Source organism: Penicillium brevicompactum (genome assembly GCF_028827555.1).
Source record: "Penicillium brevicompactum strain IBT 35665 chromosome Unknown utg000001l_segment0_segment0, whole genome shotgun sequence".
Taxonomy (NCBI): Eukaryota; Fungi; Ascomycota; class Eurotiomycetes; order Eurotiales; family Aspergillaceae; genus Penicillium; species Penicillium brevicompactum.
In genome coordinates this window covers 2,089,009-2,116,581 of record NW_026623203.1, presented here as the reverse complement: position 1 = coordinate 2,116,581, position 27,573 = coordinate 2,089,009, and the positions used below count along the sequence as shown (strand labels likewise).

At 48.4% G+C, this 27,573-nt stretch overlaps 8 protein-coding genes across 8 annotated transcripts; 3 read left to right on the top strand and 5 right to left on the bottom strand.

Moving 5' to 3' along the window:
• Nucleotides 1-186: 186 nt before the first annotated feature.
• N7506_000567 (uncharacterized protein) lies at nucleotides 187-1,098 on the top strand (the record flags this gene model as incomplete). The annotated part of the gene is made up of 3 exons (XM_056949863.1): nucleotides 187-746; nucleotides 796-873; nucleotides 927-1,098. 3 exons carry the CDS (start codon nucleotides 187-189, stop codon nucleotides 1,096-1,098), a joined length of 810 nt encoding a protein of 269 aa, XP_056815778.1.
• A 1,085-nt stretch (nucleotides 1,099-2,183) lies between these two features.
• N7506_000566 (uncharacterized protein) lies at nucleotides 2,184-3,761 on the top strand (the record flags this gene model as incomplete). The annotated part of the gene is given in 3 exon segments (XM_056949862.1): nucleotides 2,184-2,578; nucleotides 2,667-3,084; nucleotides 3,102-3,761. 3 exon segments carry the CDS (start codon nucleotides 2,184-2,186, stop codon nucleotides 3,759-3,761), a joined length of 1,473 nt encoding a protein of 490 aa, XP_056815777.1.
• A 675-nt stretch (nucleotides 3,762-4,436) lies between these two features.
• Nucleotides 4,437-6,058, bottom strand: N7506_000565 (cytochrome P450; the record flags this gene model as incomplete). Its single annotated transcript, XM_056949861.1, has 3 exons — nucleotides 4,437-5,479; nucleotides 5,535-5,603; nucleotides 5,674-6,058. 3 exons carry the CDS (start codon nucleotides 6,056-6,058, stop codon nucleotides 4,437-4,439), a joined length of 1,497 nt encoding a protein of 498 aa, XP_056815776.1.
• Nucleotides 6,059-6,642: 584 nt separating this feature from the next.
• Nucleotides 6,643-12,786, bottom strand: N7506_000564 (ankyrin repeat domain-containing protein; the record flags this gene model as incomplete). The annotated part of the gene is made up of 4 exons (XM_056949860.1): nucleotides 6,643-9,452; nucleotides 9,610-12,326; nucleotides 12,411-12,693; nucleotides 12,741-12,786. 4 exons carry the CDS (start codon nucleotides 12,784-12,786, stop codon nucleotides 6,643-6,645), a joined length of 5,856 nt encoding a protein of 1,951 aa, XP_056815775.1.
• Nucleotides 12,787-13,297: 511 nt separating this feature from the next.
• Nucleotides 13,298-15,331, bottom strand: N7506_000563 (GMC family oxidoreductase; the record flags this gene model as incomplete). The annotated part of the gene is made up of 3 exons (XM_056949859.1): nucleotides 13,298-13,701; nucleotides 13,772-15,014; nucleotides 15,077-15,331. 3 exons carry the CDS (start codon nucleotides 15,329-15,331, stop codon nucleotides 13,298-13,300), a joined length of 1,902 nt encoding a protein of 633 aa, XP_056815774.1.
• A 963-nt stretch (nucleotides 15,332-16,294) lies between these two features.
• Nucleotides 16,295-17,494, bottom strand: N7506_000562 (uncharacterized protein; the record flags this gene model as incomplete). The annotated part of the gene is made up of 2 exons (XM_056949858.1): nucleotides 16,295-16,994; nucleotides 17,046-17,494. 2 exons carry the CDS (start codon nucleotides 17,492-17,494, stop codon nucleotides 16,295-16,297), a joined length of 1,149 nt encoding a protein of 382 aa, XP_056815773.1.
• A 1,556-nt stretch (nucleotides 17,495-19,050) lies between these two features.
• N7506_000561 (M20 family metallopeptidase) lies at nucleotides 19,051-20,298 on the bottom strand (the record flags this gene model as incomplete). Its single annotated transcript, XM_056949857.1, has 1 exon — nucleotides 19,051-20,298. The coding sequence occupies one exon, from the start codon at nucleotides 20,296-20,298 to the stop codon at nucleotides 19,051-19,053; it is 1,248 nt and encodes a 415-aa protein (XP_056815772.1).
• Nucleotides 20,299-21,855: 1,557 nt separating this feature from the next.
• N7506_000560 (putative ABC transporter) lies at nucleotides 21,856-27,012 on the top strand (the record flags this gene model as incomplete). Its single annotated transcript, XM_056949856.1, has 15 exons — nucleotides 21,856-22,308; nucleotides 22,360-22,531; nucleotides 22,578-23,481; nucleotides 23,537-23,659; nucleotides 23,709-23,807; nucleotides 23,856-23,980; nucleotides 24,031-24,078; nucleotides 24,135-24,798; nucleotides 24,847-24,924; nucleotides 24,990-25,551; nucleotides 25,602-25,850; nucleotides 25,907-26,196; nucleotides 26,248-26,701; nucleotides 26,778-26,822; nucleotides 26,878-27,012. The coding sequence occupies 15 exons, from the start codon at nucleotides 21,856-21,858 to the stop codon at nucleotides 27,010-27,012; spliced, it is 4,401 nt and encodes a 1,466-aa protein (XP_056815771.1).
• Between the last annotated feature and the right edge of the window lie 561 nt (nucleotides 27,013-27,573).

The window sequence follows — 27,573 nt, the reverse complement described above, 5'->3', positions numbered from 1 at the left end:
CGAGACACTAGAAATCGTCAAACAAACAGTACACATAGCTGAAAGATAAAAGGTTGATATAGGAGAGAAATTCTGCCGCAGAACCGGTGAAATTAAACTTTCTTGGTCAACATGCGATCACTATCAAGTTACCCTTCTACCCTCACATTTCTTTTACCCTTTGTCCCCATCTCCAAGCTACCTGCCATGGATTCATCAATGGAATATCTCACCGATCTTGAAGGAACACAGGTCACGTTTGATGCCGTTGCGGAACCACCGTTCAACTTCCCCGCCCAGAAATGGATAATACTTGAGAAGCTCGGGGAAGAGTCGAATCGCCTGACAAAGGAAGACATTGCCGCGGAGCTCGGACCGTCAGACACCACCGGGAAGTTCCTATGCCGACCTGCTAGTGAGGTAGACGATAACAGGCGCGCATTTTTACGCATTTACCAACAAGTTCCTATAGCTGGAACTGAAACCAAGAAAGCCACCGTACGGGCTAGCCAGGCTGTCGACACCCCTCCTGACCATCCAGAACTGATCGCTTTCCGGACATTCATGAAGCTAGACTGTGACGTTGTCCCTCGACTACTAGGCTATCAACAGCGCCAGCAAGACCACGACGAGGGTGTTCCCGGGGGATATATCACATACATTCTATGGGAAAAAGTCGCCGGCGAGTCTCTTAATTTGACTGAATTCTGGAGGCTCCCCTTTGCCGATCGCCAGGCCATCCGTGATCAGTTTCGCCAAGTCTATACGTAGGATTATCCAGTGACCACAGCAAAACAGTGGGCTAACAGAAAGCAGAAGGTTTTTACCATGCGGTTACATGCCATGCATGACTGGTCCATCGAAGATCATTTATGACAAGTCTAGTGGCCAAATGTGTGTCTATGCGAGATTATCCATGTGGAATATTATAATCTAACTATCTCTAGGCACATATGCGGTTTCAAAATCGCATCTCCGTTTGACGAACCTCAACAGTGGGATGATATTAACTACTTCCAATACGGACTCATCCAAGCCTCCCGTAGCCGATACTACTGGGAAGGAACACCACCTGAAACGGCGGATTGGATCAAAGATGTCAACGGCTGGACGTGGTGAATATGGAAACAACCACAGCGGGATACAGTGTGAAGTATGATCCGCCATCTTGTTCCTTCCTGGCTGGCTTAGTAGAAAAATATGAACCAAGGGATTGCTGCAGGTGCAATAAAGGCGTACTATGTCAGATGTTACTTGCAGTTTATTGAAGTCTATCTTCATTGTCTCAGGTTCTTGCTTGCATGACTGTATTTGCTATACACGAAAGTATTTGGGCAGCATACTATGATTAACGCCGTCTGATCCATTGACCACGAGGAGTGGGATTGGAAATCGGCCCCTGGGCTTCAGCAATGGTAGCAAGATACAGAAAACATTGATTGAAGGACAACACAGGCCCGGTAGACTGATTTGCGGGGTCTAGAGGCGCATATCTGACGGATGATTCGATCACGGGGGAATGCTCAATTCTCCAAGTTGATCCGACCTGAATTTGTCGTAAGAATATGGTCTGGTCGTAATTGGTCAATTAATTTTGGCCCATGACAAAGCCGCCCTGATTAGATCTATGAATTATCGCCCACAATACCACTCCCCTAACGATGTAACGAGGTGCGAGTATCTCTGAAGACAAAACTCATTATGCGAGTGGATCCCTTTCTTTTGTCGAATGTGTGATCAAGTGCCTAGATACCTTGACTTAGCGCTTCATCTAGTCTCCAATGAAACCTGTCGGCCTACATCCTGTACTATTTTGGGAAAATCGCCGTTGTGCACCGAGTAGCGGGGCTGCGGGGGGGCCCGCGGGGACCCACCATGGGCTATGTGCCGGGATCGCTATAGGCAGTAGGGCCCATCACCCGTTGATGGCTGGGCTTTGGGCTTGAAATTCGGGCCCAATCTGGCCTATTAAAGAGGTATAAACTCCGTAGATGAAATTGTCTTCTCGAACTACATCTATCACATTGTGACTGGAAGAGACGAAAGTGGGAAGACGGTGAAGGGTGTCTTCTTTCAAAGGGGGAAAGCTTCAGGAGATACGGAAGTCCGTACTTCAAACACCACGACCATATTAGCCAAGCACTATCGAGAGTTACAAACTTGTTGATCGGAGTTTCGCTTGGATGGAACAGTAAACTGTTATAATGACTTGTCATAGGCCCACCCTGCCACTCCTCCGGGGCAACACAACTTTAGAGTCAGCGCTAGAGCAAGAAGACGACATCATCCTTGAATTGGGATTTTCAGAACAGCGGATCGAGTTATTTTTGTCACTATACAGCAATAGGGACGATATTGAGAACATTGCTGCATACCATCTCGGTCTCGTCCACTCTACATCTGTGAACGAGATTAACAGCCGGAGAAGCGAGCTATCATTAGATTCCATCTACCCTACAAAGTTGGAGAAGCCAGAAATCCTGGCAATGTCGACGAAAAACTTCGTTGCGAAGCTGCAACGTTTATCTGGATACATGAAAATTGTCCGGAGATCCCTATTCCAAATTTATGGGGCTTTGGACTTGTTGATGGCCAAAGTGTAAGAAATCTCAATCGTCTTTGATCATGATGTCTAATCTGTGGTTTCTGTAGTTCACGAAACCACAAAATTGCCCTGCAGGATCCAGATTCTTTTGGATGATCCAAAGATCTTTCATGTGGCTCTTGGGATATAGCCTTCCTTGTCCCTATATTTGCCATCAACTTTCGACTATTCTAGAAAGTGGATACCTGGTCATGGAATACGTTGGCAACTCAGATACACAAATGCTCTCAGAGACTTGGGATAGGCACCGTCGTCACCAAGACAAGAGAAAGAACCTTTACAAGGGACTTTCTCCCATAATGCTTTCTCTCAGTCGAGTGCCACTACCTTATGTAGGCTCTTGGACTTTAGATCCGAATGGTGTTTTGCAACTTTCTAATCGCCCTCTCACTCTTCGACTCCATCAATTAGAGAATGGAGGGATTCCGACCAACATAGCCGGAATTCGACTTTTTCCACAGCGCAAGCATATTATCTTGATCTTCTGTCTTGTCATGATAGTCGCATACTAAACCAGCCAAACTCCATCAGCGATGCTGATGATGGGCGGGCCCAGATGGCAAGATTGACTATGATGAAAGCCCTCCTACTGCATTTCTCTGATAGAGAACACCGAGAGGGGCCTTTTCTTTACAGGCTCACAGATCTCCATCCTAGCAATATTTTCGTTGACAGCGAATGGAACGTCAAGTTTGTGATTGATCTAGAGTGGGCCTGTTCCCTACCGGCGGAAACCTTCCGTCCTCCATACTGGTTGACAGGTCGTACAGTTGACGACCTAACAGGAGAGCATCTCGAACCCTTCAGAGAGGCGTACGAAGAATTTGTGAAGATTTTCGAGGAGGAAGAAAAAAGGTTTCCTGTTATCAGCACTTTGAATTGTTACAGGACAACACTTATGAGAAATGGTTGGAAGACTGGAAGCTTTTGGTATTTTCATGCCTTGGAAAGCCCGAAAGGCTTATTCAACCTCTTTCGCCAACATGTCTATCCCGCTTTTGTACCTTCGCGTCAGGTTGCTTCTGACTTTTCCGAGGTTGTTTCAGACTTTTGGGCTCCTAATGTTGAAGAAGTCATACTTGCCAAGCTCCGAGATAAGGCGGAGTATGATAACTCGGTTTGTCAATCATTTGATGATGCTTCAGGCGATGCTCGGGACGGAGCTTTGAAGGAATGAAGTCATGGAACATTCTGAGAATACATAAAGATGAAGCGATGTGCATAATACATAGTCTGCATGATATGTAAAGAGAAGCAGAAGCAGAAGCAGAAGCAGAAGTAGAAGTAGGAGGGAGAGCGTTTCTCGGATTCCGGAGCAGAGTCACAGCACAATGGAGATGATAAGAAGGTGTGGTTCCGGTCAGCTTTACAGCACGTGAGTTCAATAGAGCAAGTGATCGAGTTGATTCAGAGTGCGTTCATGGAGAAACTATCACAGCTGGAACTAATCCCGTTAGAAGATGTGAGAGCGACTTCCCCATTGACAGACTATGGGGTAGATTCTATCGGTGGCATCGATCTTCGAAACTATATCACGAGCGAAATGGCGGCAACATTGGGGTTGCAGGACTTGTTAACCAGTCCAAGTATTGCCGAACTATCAGAGCACATCGCCAACTTGTAAAGTATCGTCCCGTTGAGCTGCAAGCGGGCTGAGATCTGAACTTCTCACACAGCTCTGTTGCGCGCGCGCAGATTTTTGTGTGTGCGGGCTTTATAATCGAGTATTCTGAAATGGAGAAACAGTTGTCTCTACTAAGATTTGATCAAACACAAAGAAAGATATTGTCAGCCACATTTAAATCCACCATAGATAGAGATTAGACCTCAGTAAACATGTTCTTTCAGCCATTCAAAGGAGAGCCTCACTGCCACTGTGATCCTTTCGTCGAACCTCAAACATTGCAAAGGGGTCAGCCAATGTGGCAGTTCCCATAACGATAGTCTGGACGGGTTTGGTATCGGCATGTCGGAAGTCATAGCGTAGCAGAATATGACAGAGGACGATCTTTAGCTCGTGTATAGCCAGAAATCGTCCAGGACACGCGTGCTTGCCCAGCCCCCAGCCAATGTGTTCAGCGGAAGGAGAAACTGCCAGCGCTGTTGTTTCATTTGCGGGGCTTTCATCTCGCATCTTGACAAACCGATAGGGATCGAAGAAATTGGGAGAGGTATATACTTCGGCGTCCCACATTCGCTCGGCTGACAAGATGATCGGGGTGTTTTTGGAAATACGCGTCCCGTCAGACAAGTCAAAGTCCTTTATCGCGATACGTTGTAATGCAACGCCTTGGACTGGCTTGAGCCTCTGACTCTCTTTAAGACAGCTATCCATTAGCCGCATCTTGTTGAGTGCAGACAGCGTCAAGCCATCCTGCTTGACCACCCTCACTATCTCGTCTCGAAGGGAATCGGCCAGCCCCTCCTTTTCAACGATATCATATAAGAATTGAGTAAGCATGTCGGTAGTTGTGTGGATGCCTGTCACAGCAAGTGCCAGCTGCACCATGACGGGATCGCACGGCACGTTCATTTCCGAATAGTGCTCGGCCACCCACTCAAACGCATCCATGTATCTCTGTGGCACCTTGCCATTCTGTAGCGCAGTCTCCTTCTCGACATGTCGTTGTTGCAGAACGGCGTCAATGAGACTCGTTGCTTCATCCAACTCGGCCTTCAACTTGCGACAAACCGGAAGAATGTGGATCATGATAGGGCGTAGGGCAGCAGGCCACCTGCGAAGGGCCTCTGAGGCCTGGATGGAGTCGACCGTATACTCGACCGTAATCTGTAGCCAGCGAGCATTGTGACACAGTGGTTCTCCGACGAAGGCCTTGGCGAGAAGCTGAGCGATAACCGTGGAAAGACTCGACTTAAGCCCTAGCTTGTGCCATGCTGAGAGGTCGAAAGTTAGCCTTTTTGACTAACACATCGCTCCGGTTATACCCACTGGGGTTGTCAGTCCATTCCCCACGAAGAGCGCTGGTGGCCGTTTCAGACAACGGATTCACGAGATCAGCTAAAAAGGAGGCGTCAGTAAAGCTTGTCCGAATTCATGCCTCTGTTTCGCTGCTCGCTCGCCGACTTACCAAGGGGAGCCACTAGCTTCTTGCGGATGAATTTAACAAACGCCTCATCTTTCTCAGCAAATGCGAGGTACGGGCGGAAGGGGTATAAGTTAGCATGAAAGCGCTGGTGCATGAATTCTCCAAAGCTCAAGGAGTTATGATTGCGGATCTCCTTGGTATACTCGTGGGACAAGAACACCTGGATTCCATCATTTGTGAGGAACTGGAACACCTTCCACTTAGCCAGACCTTGCTTGATCAACGTGGGAGCGCATAGCATAAACTCCCCAGGGGTTTTGTTTGCCAAGGGAAAGCGCGGTGAGCAATCGGTGAGCTTCCACAGGAAGAAAGCTGCTGGAAATATTAGACATAGAAGGACGACAAGGGAGTCATTTGGGAGAAGCATGGTTTGTGGTAGGCCAGTCAGCGCCGGGAAATATTTACCAGTGGGTGTAGTCCACTAAACCCTTTAAATAAGTGCTCCATACTCCGTAGGGAAGAAGGGATCTGCAGTGCCCAGGTGGGCTGAAAGAGAGCTCGTTTCTGAGGCGAGCTTGGGTACGGCGCAGTGGGTCTAGGAAGGACGTTCAGGGCCAGTGCTCGGCTGGGGAACCTGACCTGATAACGGTAATTTACGAAGATATTACGAACGTAAAACAGAGCTCTAAGCGAATGCAGAAGGTCTCCAGTATGTCATGTAATAATACCATACACGCCCCGTACAAGTATAGTAGATCGCGCCCAGACCCTTGCCGATCCAGAGACTAGCGGGCACTCACATCCGATATATCAACTTGGCGTGCTCCCTACCATACGGAGTAGTTGAATTAGTTAATCACCTGCTAGCTGAATTAAATACAAAAAGCCCTACGCAGTACAGACTACTCCGTACATCAGTTGCCCAGGGGGAAGCCTCCAGCTGGAGGGACTAATTTGTGACATTTGTGAAAGCTGTGGGCTGTACGGAGTATCACTGGGAGTGGCGCATGTTCATTCCTTTCGAGCAAATAAAGCCAAGATCCCCGTCTTTTCTTGAGTGGCGGCAATGTCCAAAGAGGTTTGACCGTCATTGTTTTCTTGCCAAGGATCGATACCTAAATCGACAAGTGCCTTGAACAACAAGCTTTCGTGGTCATCTGAATCGCAGTGAGCCTTCTCACGACGGGCGATAGTATGCAAAAGCGTATCCCCGACCAGGTTGGTTCTGCCAATCTCATGCGTTGCAAACATATGAGCGTAATCCTTTGGATTGGAGTTCCGTTCACAGGGATCCTCCGAAATCCCGTTCACGTTCCATGATTTCGGTGCCCTCACATAATGGAAAATAGGAGTGTCGCCATTGTGATCAGCCAAATTGAGGTCACAGCCTGCAGCCAAGAATCGTTGGTATAGTAAAGTTGCGTCTGTGAAACGATCTTCATCTTCATCAAGTTCGATCTGGCTCTGACGAGACAAGTCGCTGGAGTCCATCAGGGCTGTTGCGATGCAGTGCATGGCTGTTCTGCCATCGGGTAAGATGCTCAGGGGATCTGCACCCCCTTCTAAAAGGGCATTTATCGTTATTGCGTCAGCCGAAGTGCATTCATCGGCATACGCTGCAAGAGCCCGAGTCAAGGGAGTGAACCCATCATTGCTACGCGAGTTCACTGCAACTGATCGCTTCAAGAGCTCGGTAACAATCTCTCCACTCGCTATTTGAGCTGCCCAGTGCAGTGGGGTTTTGCCGCTCAAATCGGCAGCGTGAATGTCTGCGCCAGCATCCATCAGCTCGAGAGTCATGGCAAGATTTCCTCTCTCGCAGCTGTTCATAAGTGGAGTGCTACCCATATCGTCCCTGACATCAATATCGAAGCCCATCGCAATGATCGGCCCAATGGGATGATCAATATAAGCTGAACATAGCTTGTGAAGAACAGTGGATCCGTTTTTGATAATTCTCAGTGGATTGGCACCATGCCGAAGAAGAAGCGACATCGCAGCCTCACGCGTGCTTCGGGGTTCTCCTCCCAGTTTTGAACAATAAATCCTTTGCAAGAGAGGAATGTTTCGATCATCATCTGCGCCATTTACATCCGCACCGGCCTTCAACAAAAGCTCGACCATTGCTAGGTTGCGAGACTGAATTGCAGAATTGAGTAGGCCTGAATCTCTCGCGTCAACTGAAGCCCCGTACTTGAGAAGAAGATCAACTGTCTCCAGACTAGCACCATCCCTGACAGCGATGTACAGAGATGGCCAGCCAGGCTCACTTCGCACGGCGTTGGGATCTGCGCCATGGTTGAGTAGGATTCGTAGAGTTTCCCCATTCCATTTGCAACGACAGGATGGAGATGAACTGAATAAAGCGCTCTGGATAGCATCGTGAGAGGCCACAGCCGACTGGACGTCGACGATGCCCGCTTCAAGAAACAAAGCAAGGGCTTTAGGGTGCCACCAACGTCGACCCGCGGAAAGTGTTATGAGCGAGGTCACCAAGACGGATTTCTCTGCTGGCAGCAACTGCTGCACTGGGGGCAACTTTCGGATGAGCAGTTTGAACATTGTCAAGTTACAAAGAGACCGATGAGTAGCACGTTCCAGTAAGAAAGGAATTATACTGGGAGTCGCCTCTCCAATATATGGCAGTAGGCGTTCCAACATTGAGGTTAAGCCGAAACGGGGAAGGAGAAAAATTCCAGACTGAAGGGAATTGTCGTTGTCCTTGTCCATCAATTTCAGCTCCTTGGCGCGGACAAACTCTTCGACTAATCTCTCATTTCCCGTTGCAAAAAGCTGTGCCAGGAACCGAGCGTGGTCTTCAGGGACCTCCGTTGAGTCCACAATCTGCTTTATTTGATTATTACTCATTGTCAAAGGTGACACGCGGATATAATCAAATGATTGCACCCGAGGTTCCGCCATGTGATCCCTCAGTATTTCAACAACAGAGGCACAGCCAAGCAAAATAGCCACGTCCAATGGACGAAGACCATTCTTATCAGGCCAATTTGGATCTGCTCCCGCAGCCAAAAGCAACCGTACCACCTCTCCGATGCATCTGGCATCGTCACCCGAAGAACAAATTTCACGGGACACCAATGATATAAAGTCATTTTTCCTCTTCCGTCCCTGGAGGGTAGACCGCGAGTCTGCTGATGATGCAGGCTGTGAGTGATAAACAGGTTCCATCTTTTGCGCCTCGGAAATTTTCTTGAATCCGGCAGCAGCATGTAGAGCGGTTCGGCCTCGCTCGTCGGTCAGGGACAGGTCTGCACCTCCGTTGAGTAGAAGACTCACGCATTCCGGGCTGCCAGAGCGGGATGCCTCATGTAGAGCAGATCGTCTGTTGGAACATTGGTGATTGATGAACATGAGATTGGGCTCATGCGTCTCCAAAAGAAGGCCAACAACATTGCTCTGCCCTCCTATCGCAGCAAAATGAAGAGGAGTGCGCCCCAATCTGTCTCTGAGATAAAGGTCGGCACCATTCTGAATCAAAGTCAACGTGTTGATGTCAGAGACAGCTGACGCCAGATGTAAAGCAGTGACTCCATCTTTGTCCTTGGAATTGATATCGAACTGCATGGATGGCTGAAGAAGAAACTCCAACCAGGTTCTTTGATCACTACCGGCGCGAAATTCGTCCTCAATAGTAGCAGCAGCATGTAGAGCTGTTCTTCCCTCATGATTAGCTTGATGGTAGGGTGCGCCGAGTTCGATGATCATCTCAGCCCGAGGCTCACGGTCGGACCAACTCGCAGGCTCTTCTTTCACGAAGTGATGAAAAATGTTATTTCCTTTGAAATCGATAGCTTCAATGTCTGCACCGGCAGTTATTAGACACTGAGCTACCTCTCGCATGAAACGTTCACTTTCACTGCCTCGGCGGTATTCCCTGAAAGCCCCAAAAGCGTAGTGGAAAGCCATCGAACGTCGGCAAAGAGTTTATGTATACGTAATATAGCGATGAAAACCCACCAGATTTGCCCTCAAAGTCCTTTGCTTTTGTAATGGCCCCCATTCGAAGTAGTTCCCGTACAAACTCGAAAGAATCGTTCTTGTCGGCCGTTAATGCGATAAGCAGGGCCGATCTCCCGAGTCCATCTTGGGTTTCCAGTGATGCACCATGATTTAGCATTTTTTGGAAGGCTTCAAAACGTTCAATTTGACACTTTTCCTCATCGTATGGATCCCGAGTAAATTTCAGCTCTCGGTAAAAAAGCTCGTGAAGGGGCGTTCTGCCGAGATAATTTTGTGTGTGCAAGGCTTTTGGACTGGATAACAGCCAATCATCAATATCTTCCATGTGACCTACCGGATAGGTTTTGCAGTAGTGATGGAGAGCTGTATTCCCCTGCCAATCCTGTAGGTCAAAATCTGCCTCTAGCTTGTGAAACTCTGCGGGGCTGGGGGAATTTTGCTCGCTTGCATTGCACATCAGAACTGTCATGCCATCGGTGTTTCTTTGCACGTTGATCCCACAACCGGCCTCTGTCAAGATCTTCGCAACGTCCGGATAGACCCGTCTCAAAGAATTGTGAAGAGGAGTTTGCCCGTCAAAGTCAAGGAGGATGGCGGCAGCACCCCGAGAAAGAAGAGCGAAGAGGAAATTCTTAATTGACATGCTCGCCCAGTGAAGGCTTGGCCATTCAAAGAGTGCTGTACGGCCTCTGTGGTCTCTCGCATTGATATCGCAACCTGCGTTGAGCAAAAGATCTAGGCAAGCTTCCATGCCATCACTGTCTTGTGTTGAAGAATCTCCCAGTGGGATACCGAGCCCCCACGCATGAAGAGGGGTGTAGCTCGGAGGTGGCAGAGGATGAGCTGTGCTTTCGTCTTGAGTGGGCGGCTCAGGTGGAAAGTTTCTGTTCATCGAAAGAATGCTGACATCGGCTCCATGATCGAGCAGAATCCGTACCGTGGCTGCGTTGCGATTTCGAGCCGCTAGATACAGTGGAGTATCGCCATACTCGTCATGTTTGTCAATTGAGCGCTTGCAAGTATCGTTCTCGAGTAATTCTGAGAGAATCTCATCATCCCCTCTCTCCGCAGCAAGATGCACAAGGTTGTCTGGGCAGAGACTTTCAAGATCCACAAGGCGTATAAGCTCGAGAACAGCTTCTACAGAACCAACTTCAATGGCGGATGCGAGAGCGGTGGATTCCTTCGTGGACTTCCAATAATGTGGCTCTCCCTGGGGATCCAAGAGGCCAGGGGTCAATCTTCTAGCAGTTCCAATACCAATAGACACTTTCGTCATTGGATCCACACCTGCTTGTACGAGTGAGCGAACAACCTCCACCTTGTTCAACTTGCACGCATATGGGATGATGTGTGACCTTGAGGTGTAGTCGTGTTTAAATTTGGTACCATGAGAAGCACCGTGCTTCAATAGCAAGCTAACAATTTCATGCTGGCCACTCACGATCGCATAAACCAAGGGTGTATGCTTGTCCGCGTCTGTGATGTCAGGGGTCGAGCCCCGAGAAAGGAGGTGGGCAGCAAGCGGAACCAGTCCAGAGTAGGCGGCAACATGCAAGACTGAGCAGCAACTGGGTAAACCGTCCTGATAGGCTATCCAAATTTGATTCCAAGCCTGGTAATCATGACTGGAATCCTGACAGAAGGCATCCAAGTGTCTGATGAGGTCATTTCCGAGATTCCCTGATTGGAGGACGTGAAATTGCCATTCCTGGATGGCATATCGGAGGAAGTAAAACTTCAAAAAGAGCGACTTTCTATCGCTTGATGGATTTTCACGTTCCTTGGTGATATCCCATTCCCGCAATGGGCCATTCATGAGATACCGAAGACATGTTTGCGCCATCATTGTATGAACAGCCTTTGAATCGACTGTATGATATTCACGGGCTCCAGATGTCGTTCGAGTGTGCTCAACTTCTCGACTGAGAAGATATTCCGTCAGCGAGTGATGGATGACCTGAACAACACCATCCTCACAAATCTCAAGGAGAGGCCCGCAAGCCGTCCGAACAGCATCCTTTACATTGGAAGCTATTTGAAGCCCCGCGCGGTCAGGTAGTGACTCAACCATAGCCGTCAGCTCCAGAATGCGCATCGGACGGGCTGAATGCGTCACCCATTCAAGAATGAGCCTCTGCAGACGCGTGGAAGTTCCCGATCGCGTTACAGATTCACGCAGTAGATCAGTGTATAGATCTCCAAGGCCATCGGGGAGATTGTGAACGCGGGTTCTTATGTTTTGAGGGCTGAGCAGTAACTCGTCAATCATCAGTCTCGCGTATAAGAATAAGCCTTTTCCCTTCTCACAAAACGCATCCTTCATTTCCTTAATTTCTGTCACTGTCAATTCCAGATTAGAGTTTTCAAGGTGCCGTGTCACGAATATGGATATATCCTGATCCACATGTAGACGGTCGAGGCGTAAGTCGACGACGCACGAGCGGTGCAAGTGTTTCTCCACTTCCGGGACCTGACGACTTGTGGTGATGATTTTCACCGTGCGCGAAAATTCGTGGCCCAGGCGAAGGAAGTCCTCGAGCCATTTGTCGTGTCCAACCTCCATTTCATCCAAAGCGTCAACGACACAGTAGACCCTTTTCATCAATTTTAGGGCTGTTGCCAGACACCCCCAAAGCTGGTCGAAAGGAACAGACTCGACTGCTGGGAAGTCATTTCGTAGCTTCTTCAATGCTGCTTGGAGATGAGGCGAGCTGGGAATCAGCTTATGACAAAAGTCTCGTAGTAATGACTGCGGTGATCGATTGTTCTAGATGATCTCTCTGAAGAAAAATTACAAGACAGGGCCATCCTCGAGCTTGTGAAGTCTAGCAATGGTATGTGCTGCAACGACCGACTTTCCTGATCCGGGGATGCCCCTGATCCAGAGATTCTTCACTGAATTTGACTCAGCTGTACCCCAGTCGCGATATTGATCGGTCTCAAATATCCATTCACAGGTCCCTTTGACATGTGAGTTCAGATGTTTCCTGTATTCGCTTGCAGGGGAAGTTGAATCTGTCGGCTTCAACCACTCATTGAGCCTTCGTATGTTCTTGAGTATTTCCCTCTGATTGTTCTCTGCTATGCTGGTCAGTTACGCTTTTTGGCATCAAAAGAGAACTCACCGACGCCGACTTCAGCGTCTTCCGCCTCTTTGGTAATGATTTCCATGACTTGAGAAGATTGCTCGAGTTGTATCCGTTCAGGTTGGTTCAAAGCAACCCTCACTCAGCTGAAATGTTTCCTGTCGGGGGCCACGATGGGAATGGCGTCGGTGCCATATTTCTCAGGCAAAATTTGAGCTTTGATGCTGAATCACAACGGGCTGCCAAAAAGCACAACGAGAAAGACCATCTAAAATACCCCAAGAAAGTGAGAGCGGAGGATGTACAAACGACGTGATCAAAACTGCATACAACCGCAGAGACTTGGCGGAAACTCTCGCCCTTCCAAGCAAGTTCTTTGGCTCCCCCTCCCACCTCCCTTGATCGTACTTGATCTTGGCGTGTTGACACGACGGTCCCTTTGGTTCAGAATTCATGAAATACAGTGCAATACACCAAAGAAACAATGGCATGAAACAAGCATTGCTGAAATCACAACGTCCTGGCTGGGCTGCGACCGCATCGTGAGATCAATGACTCAAAGTCCCAGCTGCAGGCTTGCTCACTATCTTGCCACTTCAATTAAGGCACCCATCCTCTACTATCATATCCGCAGCTTTCTCGGCTACAGCATATACACTGCTCAAGATATTCCCACTTACGTTGTTCGGGAAAACAGAGGCATCCGCTACCCTCAGGCCATCCACACCCTTGACCCGCAGACGCGAATCCAAGGCATCGCCCATCGCTACCGAGCCACAAATATGGTACTCTCCCATGATCAAATCATGAACTGCTTCTTTGGCTGTTTCTAAATCCTGCAAATCTTTGGTAGGTTCCGGAAAATAGCGATGTATGATTGATGGCTGAAGGTGCTCTGAGCTGGCGACTTTGTCAGTCCAACGAAGCGCGGCTGCGAGCAACGCGATGTCAGCCTCATGGCCTCCATAATTCGGCTGGATCATCGGTTGTACGGTAGGATCTAGTTAGGTAACTTAGTACATCGATTGTTTTATGAACCTACCTTTCGGCAGACTGATTGAGTGACTCACCTGAGCTTTGGATGTGAACGTATCCACGCGCGACAGGGTATTGTGCACAAAGCAGCAATGTAAACCCAGCCGGGTCCTCTGCTGATGGTGGCTGAATGAGTTCACTCTGATGCTCAACTCCCCTTGCACTGGCAGTTGCAGATATGAGCACAACTTGGATATTGGCCGAATTCTCACTCTGCAGGTGAGATATAATCAAGGAGAGCTGTTTCTCGTGAAACTCGCTATTCGGTTGAATTTCTCGGATACCTTGCACAATTTGCTCCAATTCTGCCCCGGAACTAATACTCTTCGCTGGGAAAAAGCCCTGTACACTGAGAATACAGCTGAGCGGACCGGATCCAGATTCTCGATATTGGTCGATAACGGCCTGAAGCTTTTCCGGTCCACCGTTCAAGCTTTCATTGACTGCGACTTCTGGTTTCACCACGAACGTCACGAAAGTCATGGAATGATCTTGCAAGTTCGCGCCAATACTGCGATTGGGAATTTTGCATTCGACTCCCGCAGCGCACAGGATGTCAGGGTCGCCAATTCCGGATAACTCTAGGATTTGCGGAGAGTTAATCGCGCCACCACTGACAATGATTTCCCGTCTAGCAAGAATCGTGAACTCCCTGTCCCCATGTGTGATACTGACTCCCGTGGCTCTGTTGCCTTCTAAGATGATTTTATTGACAAGTGATTCGCACAAAATTTTGAGGTTTGGTCGTTGTCGGTTCTCCTCATAATAACCCCGCGCGGCATAGCTGCGTTTGCCCTTATCTGGCCCTGTCCGGATCACAGAGCCGAGTGTATGGTAGAAGCCGATGTGGTCGCCACTCCAAGGATCAGTGGGCTTGCTGACTATGTTCGTGGCCTCGTCGCATGCATCAATGATATTTTTCTCGATCGGCGTGATTGTGTCATTAAAGCTGGTGCGGATCGGCCCGTCGGTACCGTGGAACCCATCCACAAATGGCATCGTTTCCGAAACAACCGAACTAGTGGGCTCGAGTGTCTGCCAAATTTTTGTGATCAGTAAATCGCGACCAAGACGAAGGAAAAGCAATACAGATCGTACCTGATGCTTTTTCATGTAATGTTGCATGTTCTTGGCGGACCAGCCCTCATCGCCTGTCAAGACCGCCCAATCATCGTAGTCCTGCGAGGAGCCCCGAACATACATCATTGCGTTCATGCCACTGGAGCCACCGAGGAGCTTCCCGCGTGGAATGTGGTGAGACTTCCCACGATTCCCATACTAAAAAGAGAATGAATTTCAAAACTCAAATGTCTTGTCTCTGCGAGGGGGATAGCGGGTACCTGTGGCTCGGTGTACATGCACCAGTCATACTCAGGATCCTCAAGCATTTGCGTAAATAATGCTGGGGTATCAACGGTTGGATCTCCAATTCGGTCCTTTCCTGCCTCGATCACGCCGACCAAGACATTTGGGTTTTCGCTGAGACGAGCAGCGATCGTGCATCCTGCTGTACCCCCTCCGCAAATCAAATAGTCGAATTCAGTCTGGACAAATTCGTCAACCGGTGTTGGAATTTTGGGGTGTAGGGAACTCATCGTGTCTTTGGGTATTGTGTGTTCTAGCAAACTTGAAATGAAAGCAATCGGAAACACCAGAAGCGCGACCACAGAGCTCTACAAGTTTGCCTGCAAGTTGGACTAGCAAGGTGATCCAGTGGTCGAGCGGGGAAAATGTTTGGTTTACTTGGCTTTTTTCCCCTTTTTCTGATCAGTCCACACCCGCATGCAGGTGGAGAGACTAGATAACCTCCAAATCTCTCTGGATTTTTGTGAAAGAGAACTCAGCTATCAGAAATGTGCTAAAAATCGATTCTGGAGAAAGGAATACACGCGACATTAAGTACAATACCTAGGCGTGTGCTTTCCGTGGGTTGACGCGGCATACACAGTGTTATCGGCATACTCGGTGCTATCGTCAGACGCGGTAACTTCGGCAGAAACGCTAGCGTCGGCGGACTTTCACCCACTCTCAACTCGTGAAATCTGTCGCTGCTCTCCAGGACGTTGACCTTCCAAGGTTAGGGGTGAGTATTCTGATTGAATTTCCAGCCCCCTATTGGGATTTGTTTTTTTGAATGGAATTAGTAACCTTGGAAGTCCATAGGGCTGCCTACTGTAACGGGGAAACCGCGCTACGTCCTTATTTGCGCCACTCTGTCCGAAATGGTAGGTTTAGCTCTCGATCGCATAGCATAGAAATCCAGCATCCTACACACCTCTGAAATCCCTATTGGCTCAGGGGGCATGTTTCCATCCCCGTAGCCCCCGTCGAGCGCACCCCCGTAGTCTTGTCTGCGGTGTCAGACCGCCAGCTCGCTCTTCCCACCTCACCACCTACTTTACTCAGATGTTACTTCAACTGTAAAATACGATCAGGCAGGTAAGCCCTAGAACCAAATGATATAATATTTGGGTATGGGTAATTGAACATATGTTCCAAGTTTCCTGCCATGCCCCAGAGAAATGGCTCAAAGTTCTCCCGCACGATTGAAGGACAACTCAAGCTTCATCCATTTTTTGAATATGATCAAGGGTATACTGATCAGGATCCCACGCTAAAGCCCTTGTCTCCGTTTGACTCAGCTTTAACTCGACGTATTCCTCCATTGTTTGTAACTCGGCATTTAGAAGATGAAGTCTTTCTTTCCAGGTGGCACAGATGTCCTTTGTACAGACAGGCCCGAAAAAGCGCTCGTCAATCCTTGACCAGTATATAGCATCAAAGGCAAAGCTATGCGTTGCTGCATATACGATCCAGAAATCCCCAGTTTTCCAGCTCTGCTCCATTTGATCTGACAGACGCTGGTTTTCTGAGAGTCGCCCCTTCTGGATTGCCTCATTTTCGCAGTCCGTCATCGCTTTCAAAAAGATTGGAAGCTGCCTCTCAAATTCTTGAGACCATCCCGTAATATTTGTTGAAGCATACTCAGGCTTTGCCAAAATGAGCCACCAAGGGGGTGCGTGAGTAAATTCGACAGGCGCTGCATATGCAAACTCCCAGTCCACCACGCCTGCAATACCGAGGTCGTCATGAAGAAGGACATTCCCTGGGCGGAAATCGTCACACCATACAGGAAAAGGTCCATTCTCATGTTTAATCCATCGGAATCTTAGGTCCGGATCACGAGTGAGTTTCCGGAACAAGAATCTGGCGACGAATTTGCTCCGGCAGTCATCTGCTGAGTTTATGGCATCGTTTCTCTGGCTCATCAGGTGTGAAATTTGCAGTTATGCGAGGGACTCGAAATACGAAGAGGCGGTATCAAATGTTGTAGTTGGTATTTGCGATCGGGGCAGCGTCCCTACTCGGACGAGTTCATTCATCTGGATGGTGACAGGTCTGGCCCCGACTACCCACGTGAAACCATCAACTTGAACGAGAGATCCGATCTTGTTTTGGCCAGTTCTCGATAACGAGAGGCATACACCGGCTAGTTCTTTGTAAAGGGCCTCAAATTTGGTTGGTGGGATGCTGGGATCGAGTGCTAGTGGCGCATTTGGTGGGCGATCTGGGTCGAGGAGGACTTCCAGCATATTTGAAGTATGGTTGATTTTCTCCACGATTATGAAGGGGCCTAGTTCCATCGGACTCTCCTTCTTGGTCCCAGACTGAATAACCAGAGGGACGGGTATCGACGTTTGGTCTCCAATGAATCGCATGGCAGCGACTTCAGTGCGAACCTTTTCTTCTGGAAACATAACAGCCCCAGGAAGTGGAAACCTTATAATGGCGTGGGGGAGCGTGCAAACTCCATTTGCCATACAGTGTTGAAACCTCCGGTTTTCAAAAGTGTGAAAAAGATTCCGCCTTTTTCCGTAAACTCAAGAATAAATTGTCCAATTGTGCGGCAAACAACTGGGTCAAGAAGTTGGAGGGGCCAGGAATCGATCTACTTGTCGGAAGCGACCCGGGCGCAATCATCAAAATTCATACGGACTTCCATGATGAAAAAGAATATAGGCTCATCTGGGGATCAAGCCACAAGGGAGCCAGATGAAACTCAAGGGCCGTGATGGAGATGCTCAAAGGAGATATGCGGGAGAGAGAGGGGGAGGAAAGATGTGTATATCAAAAGTCAGGGGAATTGTGAGCCACCTCTCGACTGTTGATACACGCAGGAATAACAGGTGGACCGTGCGGTACCAGGCCTAACGCCACAGCTGAGCTTCACCTGGGCACTGACCCGAGGACTGGGGGATCTCAGAGAGTCTCCGCCGTCGGGTGACCCGACTGGGGTATCTAGGGCAGGGGGCTGGCAAGTTACTCTGTACATAGTACGGAGTATCCAAGTTCGTCGTCTCGGTACGGAGTCCCGGATCCACGGTGGGCCTGGTGGGTCATTGATCGTTCTTTTGTTTCGCAAGAAATGGTTCTTTGCTTAAGGGGTACCCAAACATGACCTGGACATGCGATATGCTGCTTCCACCTCAAAACAAGCACAGCTCATTCGGACCCTTGGGATTTTCATGACTTCAGACAATGGTAGACCCCTGATCACACAAGAGATACACAAAATCTGTAAAAGATCAACGAAGCCCTGAGTGATTGACTTGCAGACCTCGTGAAATCAGACCCACCACCAGTACTCCGTATCAAAATCCCTTCTTTTTTTGCAGTGAATTTTGTTACTACTGTATTCCACATTTCTTTCTCAAATGGACGTTACATGGCTTCATGGGGCCACCTGTCTTTTCAACATTAGAGAACAAGGATGCATGATACATCATTAAATTTGTGGTGGAAAGAGGTATTTTTCTCTGAGCTGCCTTGACAAGCTTGCTCTCTGGAGTTGGTCACTCCCAGTTTCTAGCCGAAATTTTTGGCGGGCCCGGCCCGGGTACGGTCCACCCGGGCATGATGGTCCCCGAAGTACAAGGGGTCACCTGATCTAACAACACAAACAAAGGTCACAAACGGCCTTGACCGCTGTTTATGGACCTGAATAGGGGCGGTGCAAGTCTAATACCAAATTCGGCATCGGAAATGTTTTTTCACATATTGATCAGAGGGAAATTACACGATAGGCAGGACCCATGTCCTTATTGACGATGTGCGAGTGGTATTGGTTTCTTTTGTCCGTGCAAATCTTCTTTTTGTGTTTCTTTGGAATCCATGGGCCATCATTAAATCCGCCCGTGGAGCTTCATCGGTGATTCATGAACTATGCCCCGGTGTGAGCCACAGGCCAATGGATCCAACACCTGTTGTATATGATGGGGGAACATGAACATGGTGTACTTCAGCTGAATTGGAGTTATTTCCCCAAGAATGTTAGCGCCGCGAGGCATAGAGCGTCCACACCGGACCTCATAGTTGGCTTGATCTGAGGTGCAAAAAGTGCTGAATGATTCCCGGGTATTTCAACACTGCTGTCCCTTTGTGCTTCGTCCCAAAGCTCGGTATCAATCCCTCCAATAAACCAGAAGCAGGAAGGAATGTCCTCAGCTAGCCTGCAAAAGTCTTCGCTGACATTGACTGTTGGAGTGTCTCCATCGAAATCTTGGAAATGCCCTCCAAAGGAGGTGACCAACTCGGAAGCAACTTGATCGTCATTTACAATTGGCCAGAACCTCCTTGTGGGTGTGAATATAGGAGGCTTGGGCGAGCCACTAGCCATGCATTCAGCCTCGACAATCCGCTTAATAGCGCTGATGATTTTATCACGCGTCTCCAACTTCAATGTGCGATAGTCCAGACCAATGTGCGCTCTGTCTGAAATGATGTTTTCAACTGTACCTGCTTGTAGACTGCCAACAGTTACAACTGCAAGGTCACTGGGGTCGATCTCACGGCTGACGATGGTCTGCAACCTGATAACAATATGTGCAGCTAGAACAGCAGGATCCACAGTCTGATGCGGCAACGACCCATGCCCACCTCGTCCAAACACGGTTATCTTGAGACTATCAGCAGCAGCCATTATGGTACCAGGTCTCATGCCGACACTCCCAGCACGCAAACGCATGACATGCTGGCCGAATGCGTAGTCTGGCTTCGGGACCTTGGAGTATAGACCATCATCCACCATTGCTTGAGCGCCTCCGCCGCGCTCTTCGTCGGGCTGGAATAACACAATCAAGGTACCGCTCCACGCGTCCCGTATCTTGACAAGCATTTGCGCCGCAGCAAGCAGACAGGTGATGTGCATATCGTGGCCACAAGCATGCATGACTGGTCGTTCAATGTCATTGGCATCTCGCATAGTCTTGGAACTGGCATACGGCAAGGAGGTCAGCTCCTGGACCGGTAGGGCGTCGATATCGGCGCGCAGGAGTATCTTTTTGCCCGGGCCATTTCGCAACACTCCTACAACTCCATAGCCACCGATATGGGTGTGTAGCTCAAATGCATTCAGTTGAGAAAGATGTTCTGCAATTTTCTCCGATGTCTCCTTTTCTCGGAGAGAGAGTTCTGGATTGGCATGGAAGTGTCTATACAGAGCCTCATAGGGCGCCAGATCGAGGGAGTTATCTCTCAAAATTGCGGAAAGGATGTTGGACATTTTTGAGCAGGGGGTGTGAGGGAAAGCAAGAAGTGCCGAAGCTCTTGGGGTAAAAGACGTCCAAAGGATCGGTTCTCCGAGCTCTCGGAGTGCTCGTACCTGGGGCCCCGCCGTCCGGTCCCGGCGTGTGAGTCATCGGGGCCCACCTACCCGCGCGGGCCACGAGCTTGAGAGGGGCGCGGAGAGCTTCCGACGCGAATTGGTGACAAAGCGTAGAATGCTTAATCGCCTAACTTGGACGTTGATCTAAGCTCTAACCATCAAGGTCTATCTCACAAAGACACAATCTATATCAGCCACCAAAGCAATTTGATCTAATTTGTCGGCGGTGGAACACGCACACACAGCGCAATTGCACCATCGACCTCGCGTTTGGAATTGCCTGGTAGTAAGTTTACTCTTGCTTTGGTCGTTCATCAAATCGCATGGCTTTTCTAATTATCCCAAATATCCATGTTTGGCAGGTTTATCCGAATATTATCGCTACATCCTCTGGGTCATGAGCCTCGAAATTGCCTTATACTCTGCTTGGACACCTGAGCAAGGCCCGAAGAGTCTCTGATCTCATAAGATCTGGCCACTGCGTAAATAGATGAGAGACTCTTTATGCTTCCAACTTTGCTCCCACGGGTCTCCGATTTTTAAAATTGTAGGTCCAACTCACATCGGCGCTAAGAGTCCTCCAATGCTCTCGATATGGTAAGGGCTCTTCTTGTCGTCAATTTGATTCGAGCCCTAGCCATAGTTATAGCTTTCCAAGTCTGTGAGTGGAGACAAAATCCAAATTATTGTTATTTGAAAAGGATTTGGTCTTAGGGCTGTGCTGCGGTGGAATTCCAAACCGGTTACACTCCGCCATCGTTGGAGAGCACGAACTGCCTACAGTAGGTTGTTCTAGACTCCTCAGTATCACCCTTGTTTTATTATTCCAAGACAGAGAAAATAACCTTGGAATATAACGATCGTGTACTCTAACAGATCTTCCAAGGTTTCCACTGAGGCAGACGATAGTCCAAATAATCTCAATACTTTTTGTTTTACTTCTTCCAAGGTTGGATTCCAGGTTCTACCCGCTGGGAGAACCAGATATGTTTCCATGACCTCATGACGATTGGAAAGAATATCTTTCAAGATTGCAACCCTCTACTTTCATACACAATTTTATTAAATCTCAAGCTCAAGAAAGGCCTGCACCCTCTACACACTCAGGCAAAATATTTGCATCTGAACCCTTGTACTTGTGTGTCCTTCCAGGGCTTCCGGATACTGAGATTTTATGACGTCATTGATATAGCGACGGCAAACCTTTTGTTTTTCGGACCTTTGATTTTCACCAACCTTGGAAGGTGATACGGTGATGTTGCATGTGATATAGACCTTTGAGTTCTATTTATGCAGCGAGCGTCAGCACTCACTGCATTCTCAGTCATCGCGAGGGTCTATCCACGTCCGCGGGTGTAGAGTGCACAACGTAAACACGGTATCCCCATTCCCAAATTTAAGGAATGATTCGATCGCTCTACATATTTTCAATCTGATTTGAGAGATTCAAGCGAAATGTCCCACGACAGCGCCTCTTCCGCCAACTCTCTGCCGGGCAGTCACAAGTCACAACAATCCTTTGCTCCAATCCGCAGTGGATCCACACCCTCGGATCATCATCCCTCGGAGGATGGATTGAGCGATGCAGCAACGGCTCGAATCACTTCCAGCCGAAAGAGTTATGCTTCTGGCCATGAGGGACAGGACTGGGCTCAAATCCAGAAGCTCATATCAAGAATGTTTGGAGAGGAGCGCAAGGCAAACTCAGAAGAAGAAAAGACAAGACACGCTGGAGTCATTTGGAAAGGTCTCACCGTCAAAGGCGCGGGCCTCGGGGCTGCTCTACAGCCTACCAACGGGGACATCTTTCTTGGGCTACCACGCCTCATCAAGCGACTTCTGACACGAGGAAGGAACGGAACCAGTGTCGCAAAGCCACCAATTCGAACAATCTTGAATGATTTCACGGTGAGAATTAACATACCTCGTAAGAATGCCACTGGCTAACAAGTTTAAAAGGGCTGCGTCCGCCCAGGGGAGATGCTGCTCGTTCTCGGGCGCCCTGGATCTGGTTGCTCTACTTTCTTGAAAGTTCTCGGAAATCAGAGAGCTGGCTATGAAGCTATTGATGGTATTGTTGAATATGGTGGGACAGACTCAGAGACCATGGCAAAGCAGTATAGGTCGGAAGGTAAGTGTTCTCTGCCCATACAGTGACTAGTCACTGAGAATGTTAGTTTCCTACAACCCCGAGGATGACCTCCACTATGCAACTTTGACCGTGCGAGATACTTTACTGTTTGCCCTTAAATCTCGCACCCCCGATAAAGCCTCACGGATTCCGGGTGAAAGTCGAACAGATTATCAGCAGACATTTCTCTCCGCCATCGCAAAGTTGTTCTGGATTGAACACGCTCTTGACACTAGAGTCGGCAATGAACTAATCCGAGGAATCTCTGGGGGCGAGAAGAAGCGAACATCAATAGCTGAAGCCATGATCACAAAGGCTAGCACTCAGTGCTGGGACAACTCAACCAAGGGCTTGGATGCCAGTACTGCACTCGAATATGCCCAAAGTCTACGCAGCTTGACGAACACTGCCAATGTCGCCACCGTGGTAGCCCTCTACCAGGCATCAGAAAACCTGTTCAATCTTTTCGACAAAGTGATAATGATTGAAGATGGAAAATGCTGCTTCTTTGGTCCTGGCGACAAAGCAAAAGCCTACTTCGAAACCCTGGGCTTTGAATGCCCTCCGCGTTGGACGACTCCCGATTTTTTAACTTCTGTCTGCGATCCACACGCAAGACGCGCCCGACCAGGTTCAGAGAATCAGATTCCCCGCACAGCAGAAGAATTTGAAGTCGCATACCGCAAAAGTGAGATATACAAAGCCAATCTTGCAGATATCGAAAGCTTTGAGAGGGAGGTTGAAACTCAAAAGCATGAGAAGGAGAAAGTCAGGGGCCAGATGAAGAATAAAAACTTCACAATCCCCTTTTATAAGCAGGTTGCACTTCTCACGCATCGTCAACTTTTGATAATGGTTGGCGATCGAGCAACCGTGATTGGTAAATGGAGTATCATCACCTTCCAAGCCTTGATTGTCGGATCACTTTTTTATGCACTACCTGATACGAGGTCAGTCTTTACTTCTAAACCATTTTGTGATAGCATTGCTGACTCGAAGATGAAGCGGTGGCGTGTTCACGAGGGGAGGTGTCATGTTCTTTATTCTCCTGTTCAACGCATTACTTGCAATGGCTGAGTTGACGGCCGCGTTCGAAAGTCGACCGATATTGATGAAGCACAAGAGCTTGTGAGTCCTCAATGACGTTTGCGCAATGCCAGTCTAACGAGATCGCTAGCTCTTTCTATCGCCCTGCAGCCTATGCGCTCGCGCAGGTTGTAGTGGACGTCCCACTTGTGTTTGTCCAAGTTGTTCTTTTTGACATCGTTGTGTATTTGTGAGTTTCACTAGCTGTCCAGACTAGGTACGAGCTAAAGTCATCTAGCATGGCAAACCTTTCCCGAACACCGTCGCAATTCTTCATCAATCTTCTGTTCATCTTCACACTTACAATGACCATGTACTCATTTTTCCGATCCCTCGGAGCTCTTTGTGCATCATTGGATGTTGGTATGTTAACAAGGAGAAGGCATTTGGAAAATTTACTAACATTGTACAAGCTACACGTATCACGGGTGTTGCCATCCAGGCTTTGATTGTGTATACAGGTAAAACCAGACATATCACTGTCATTGATATGACGCCGTGTACTAAACATAAGCAGGATATCTGATTCCACCGTGGAAGATGCACCCATGGCTCAAATGGCTCATATGGATTAACCCAGTCCAGTATGCATTCGAAGGACTCATGGCAAACGAATTTGCTGGCCTCGCGATCAAGTGTGAGCCTCCATATGTTTTTCCTGATGGCCCAAATGCATCTCCTGGGCATCAAAGTTGTGCAATCCAAGGCTCCTCCCCCGACTCATTGGTTGTTGACGGTTCCAACTATATCTTCACGGCTTTTACCTACACAAGGGCCCATCTGTGGCGTAACTTCGGGATCATCATTGGATGGTTCATATTTTTCGTTGTTTTGACGATGCTGGGTATGGAAATGCAAAGGCCTAACAAAGGAGGAAGCTCGGTGACGGTTTTCAAAAGAAACGAAGCTCCTCAGGGGGTTCGAGATGCAATTATAAACCCGGGGAAATCCGAAGACGAGGAGTCTAAAGTCAATAACAGCGACCAAGACCACACCCAGGAAAAAGACTCTGACGAATCTCCGAACATGAGTTCATCCATCTCCAACACAGCAATCTTCACTTGGCAAGATGTGAATTATATCATCCCATATAGGGGCGGACAGAAAAAGTTGTTGCAAAATGTTCAAGGATACGTCAAACCGGGCCGACTTACCGCGCTGATGGGTGCTTCTGGTGCAGGGTGAGAGGACATGTTCCAATCTGTTGAATATCGCTAAGGCTGAAGCAGGAAAACGACTCTTCTGAATGCGCTCGCCCAGCGAATCAATTTTGGAGTTGTTACTGGTAGCTTTTTGGTTGATGGGAGGTAAGATTGCAAGATTACACGCCCTACCACATGATCGCTTAGAGGATGGCTGCTGATGGTTAAAGACCTCTCCCGAAGAGCTTCCAAAGGGCGACTGGTTTTGCCGAGCAGATGGATATTCATGAGCCAACTGCTACTGTGCGCGAGTCCCTCCGTTTTTCTGCTCTACTGCGCCAGCCCAAAGAGGTTCCATTGCAGGAAAAGTACGACTATTGTGAGAAGATAATTGATCTTCTGGAGATGCGATCCATTGCAGGCGCCACAGTTGGATCTGCGGGATCGGGACTTAATCAAGAGCAACGAAAACGCCTGACCATTGCAGTGGAACTTGCAAGCAAACCCGAACTACTCTTGTTTCTTGATGAGCCAACATCGGGCCTAGATTCGCTTGCCGCGTTCAACATTGTGCGTTTCCTGAGGCGGCTAACTGATGCCGGACAGGCAGTCCTTTGTACCATTCATCAGCCATCGGCTGTTTTGTTTGAGCATTTTGACGACTTGGTGCTGCTTCAGAGCGGTGGGCAAGCTGTTTACAATGGACCCCTTGGGAACGATTCGAAAACGCTGATCGAATTCTTCGAACGAAATGGCGGGAGAAGATGCTCTCCACACGAAAATCCAGCAGAGGTATTTTTTGGTTTGGTGCTCGTTTCAAGTGAGATGCTAATGTCATACAGTATATGCTGGAAGTCATTGGCGCTGGCGATCCCGACTATGATGGACAGGATTGGGCCGAAGTGTGGGCCAATTCCCCAGAGTCAAAGCAGCTCCAGGAAAATATCGAAAATGTTGTCAGCTCACGCCGGAACACTCAAAATGAGAAGATCAATGATGACCGGGAGTACGCCATGCCGCTATGGACCCAAATCACCAGAGTTACAGAGCGGAGCTTTGTTTCATATTGGAGATCAAGGGACTATATCATTGTGAGTGACTTGGATTGCTCAAAGTCTATCTCTACTAAACGTCAATTCAATTGTAGGGCAAGATGATGCTTCATATCTTCACCGGTTTGTTCAATACATTCACGTTCTGGCATCTTGGAAACAGCTACATCGACATGCAGTCAAGGCTGTTCTCTGTATTCATGACTCTGACAATTTGCCCACCTTTGATTCAACAATTACAGCCGAGATTTCTACATCTGAGGAATCTCTATCAATCCCGGGAGTCCAAGTCAAAGATTTACTCTTGGCCTGCTTTTGTCACGAGCGCGATACTTCCGGAGCTTCCATATTCAATCGTGGCTGGTTCAATCTATTTCAACTGCTGGTGAGTCAATTTCAAATCAGACAGCTTTGTCAATCATCTGACATGCAAAAGGTACTGGGGAGTATGGTTCCCAAGAGACTCTTTCCGCAGTGCGTATGTTTGGATGCTTCTCATGCAATTTGAAGTGTACTACATTGGGTTCGGCCAATTCATAGCAGCACTTGCGCCCAATGAGCTGTTTGCCAGTTTACTTGTTCCGACCTTTTTCACGTTCATCGTTGCATTCTGCGGCGTTGTCGTGCCTTACGCCGCCCTCCCACACTTCTGGCAGTCTTGGATGTACTGGCTGACGCCGTTCCATTATTTGCTGGAAGGGTTTGTCAGTGCAGTGACGCACGACGTTGCAGTAGATTGTCTCGACAAAGAGCAATCTTACTTCAGCGCTCCAGCCGGCATGACATGCGAAGAATATGCAGGACCATATACTCGGCAGGCTGGAGGTTATGTCCAAGATGCTGGTGATGGATTGTGCTCTTACTGCCAATATTCCACTGGAGATCAATTTGTGAGTTTCGTGTTTCGCTCCCACTTTACAGAGATGACAACATTCAACTTACTGACTGGGGTGGTTACACTGATAGTCCCGAGGAATCAATATCTTCTATGCCCATAAATGGCGAAACTACGTGAGTGCCTGGGTCCCTTCCAAGTTTGCTGCCCAATTTGGACTAACCATCTCAGGGCATCTTCTGGGGATACATCATCTTCAACTTCGCTCTGGTGTTTTTCATCTCATGGTTACATTTGCACGGCATCGCTGGAATGAAGCGTTGGTTGAGTAGGCGGAAGACAAGGAACAAAGAAACAACGCAGTAGTTAGTTAGTAGGTTTAGGTACTTCGCTTCTTAGAGACACGGTCAGGGCGACAGACTTCCACCTTAATCATTCCTAATGTTCTGATGTTCCTGCATTTTTTTCCAGGTTTCAGTTGAGAAAGAAGGTAAAAGTCAATATGCATGTTTCAAAGTTCTGCTTCACTTTCAAATCGAGTTCACGGCACCAGGGCTTGACTAGCTTGACTAGACAGATCCTTGACAGGCGAGCGAAAGTCTTTCGACGTCCATTTTGAGGCTGGTGTGATATGTGCAAATAATGTTGAAGCCCTGACTTGATTCACAATAACTGATTGTCGCCATATGTTTATCTCAAAACCGCCCCGATCATTAACCCCAGGGGGCACGAGGTGACTAGTGGAGGTAGTGGAGGTACGGAGTACGGAGTAGTGCAGGCAGTGCTTACAAGTGGCGGTAGAATTGGCGGTCAGACGTCTAGTATGGGCAGAACTTGATTCGTGGGTCGATCACTACCAACTGCCACTGGATCCTGGATCTTGACATTTTGGGCGCGCATCTTTTTTTGCTATGCTCTAGTCCCAAT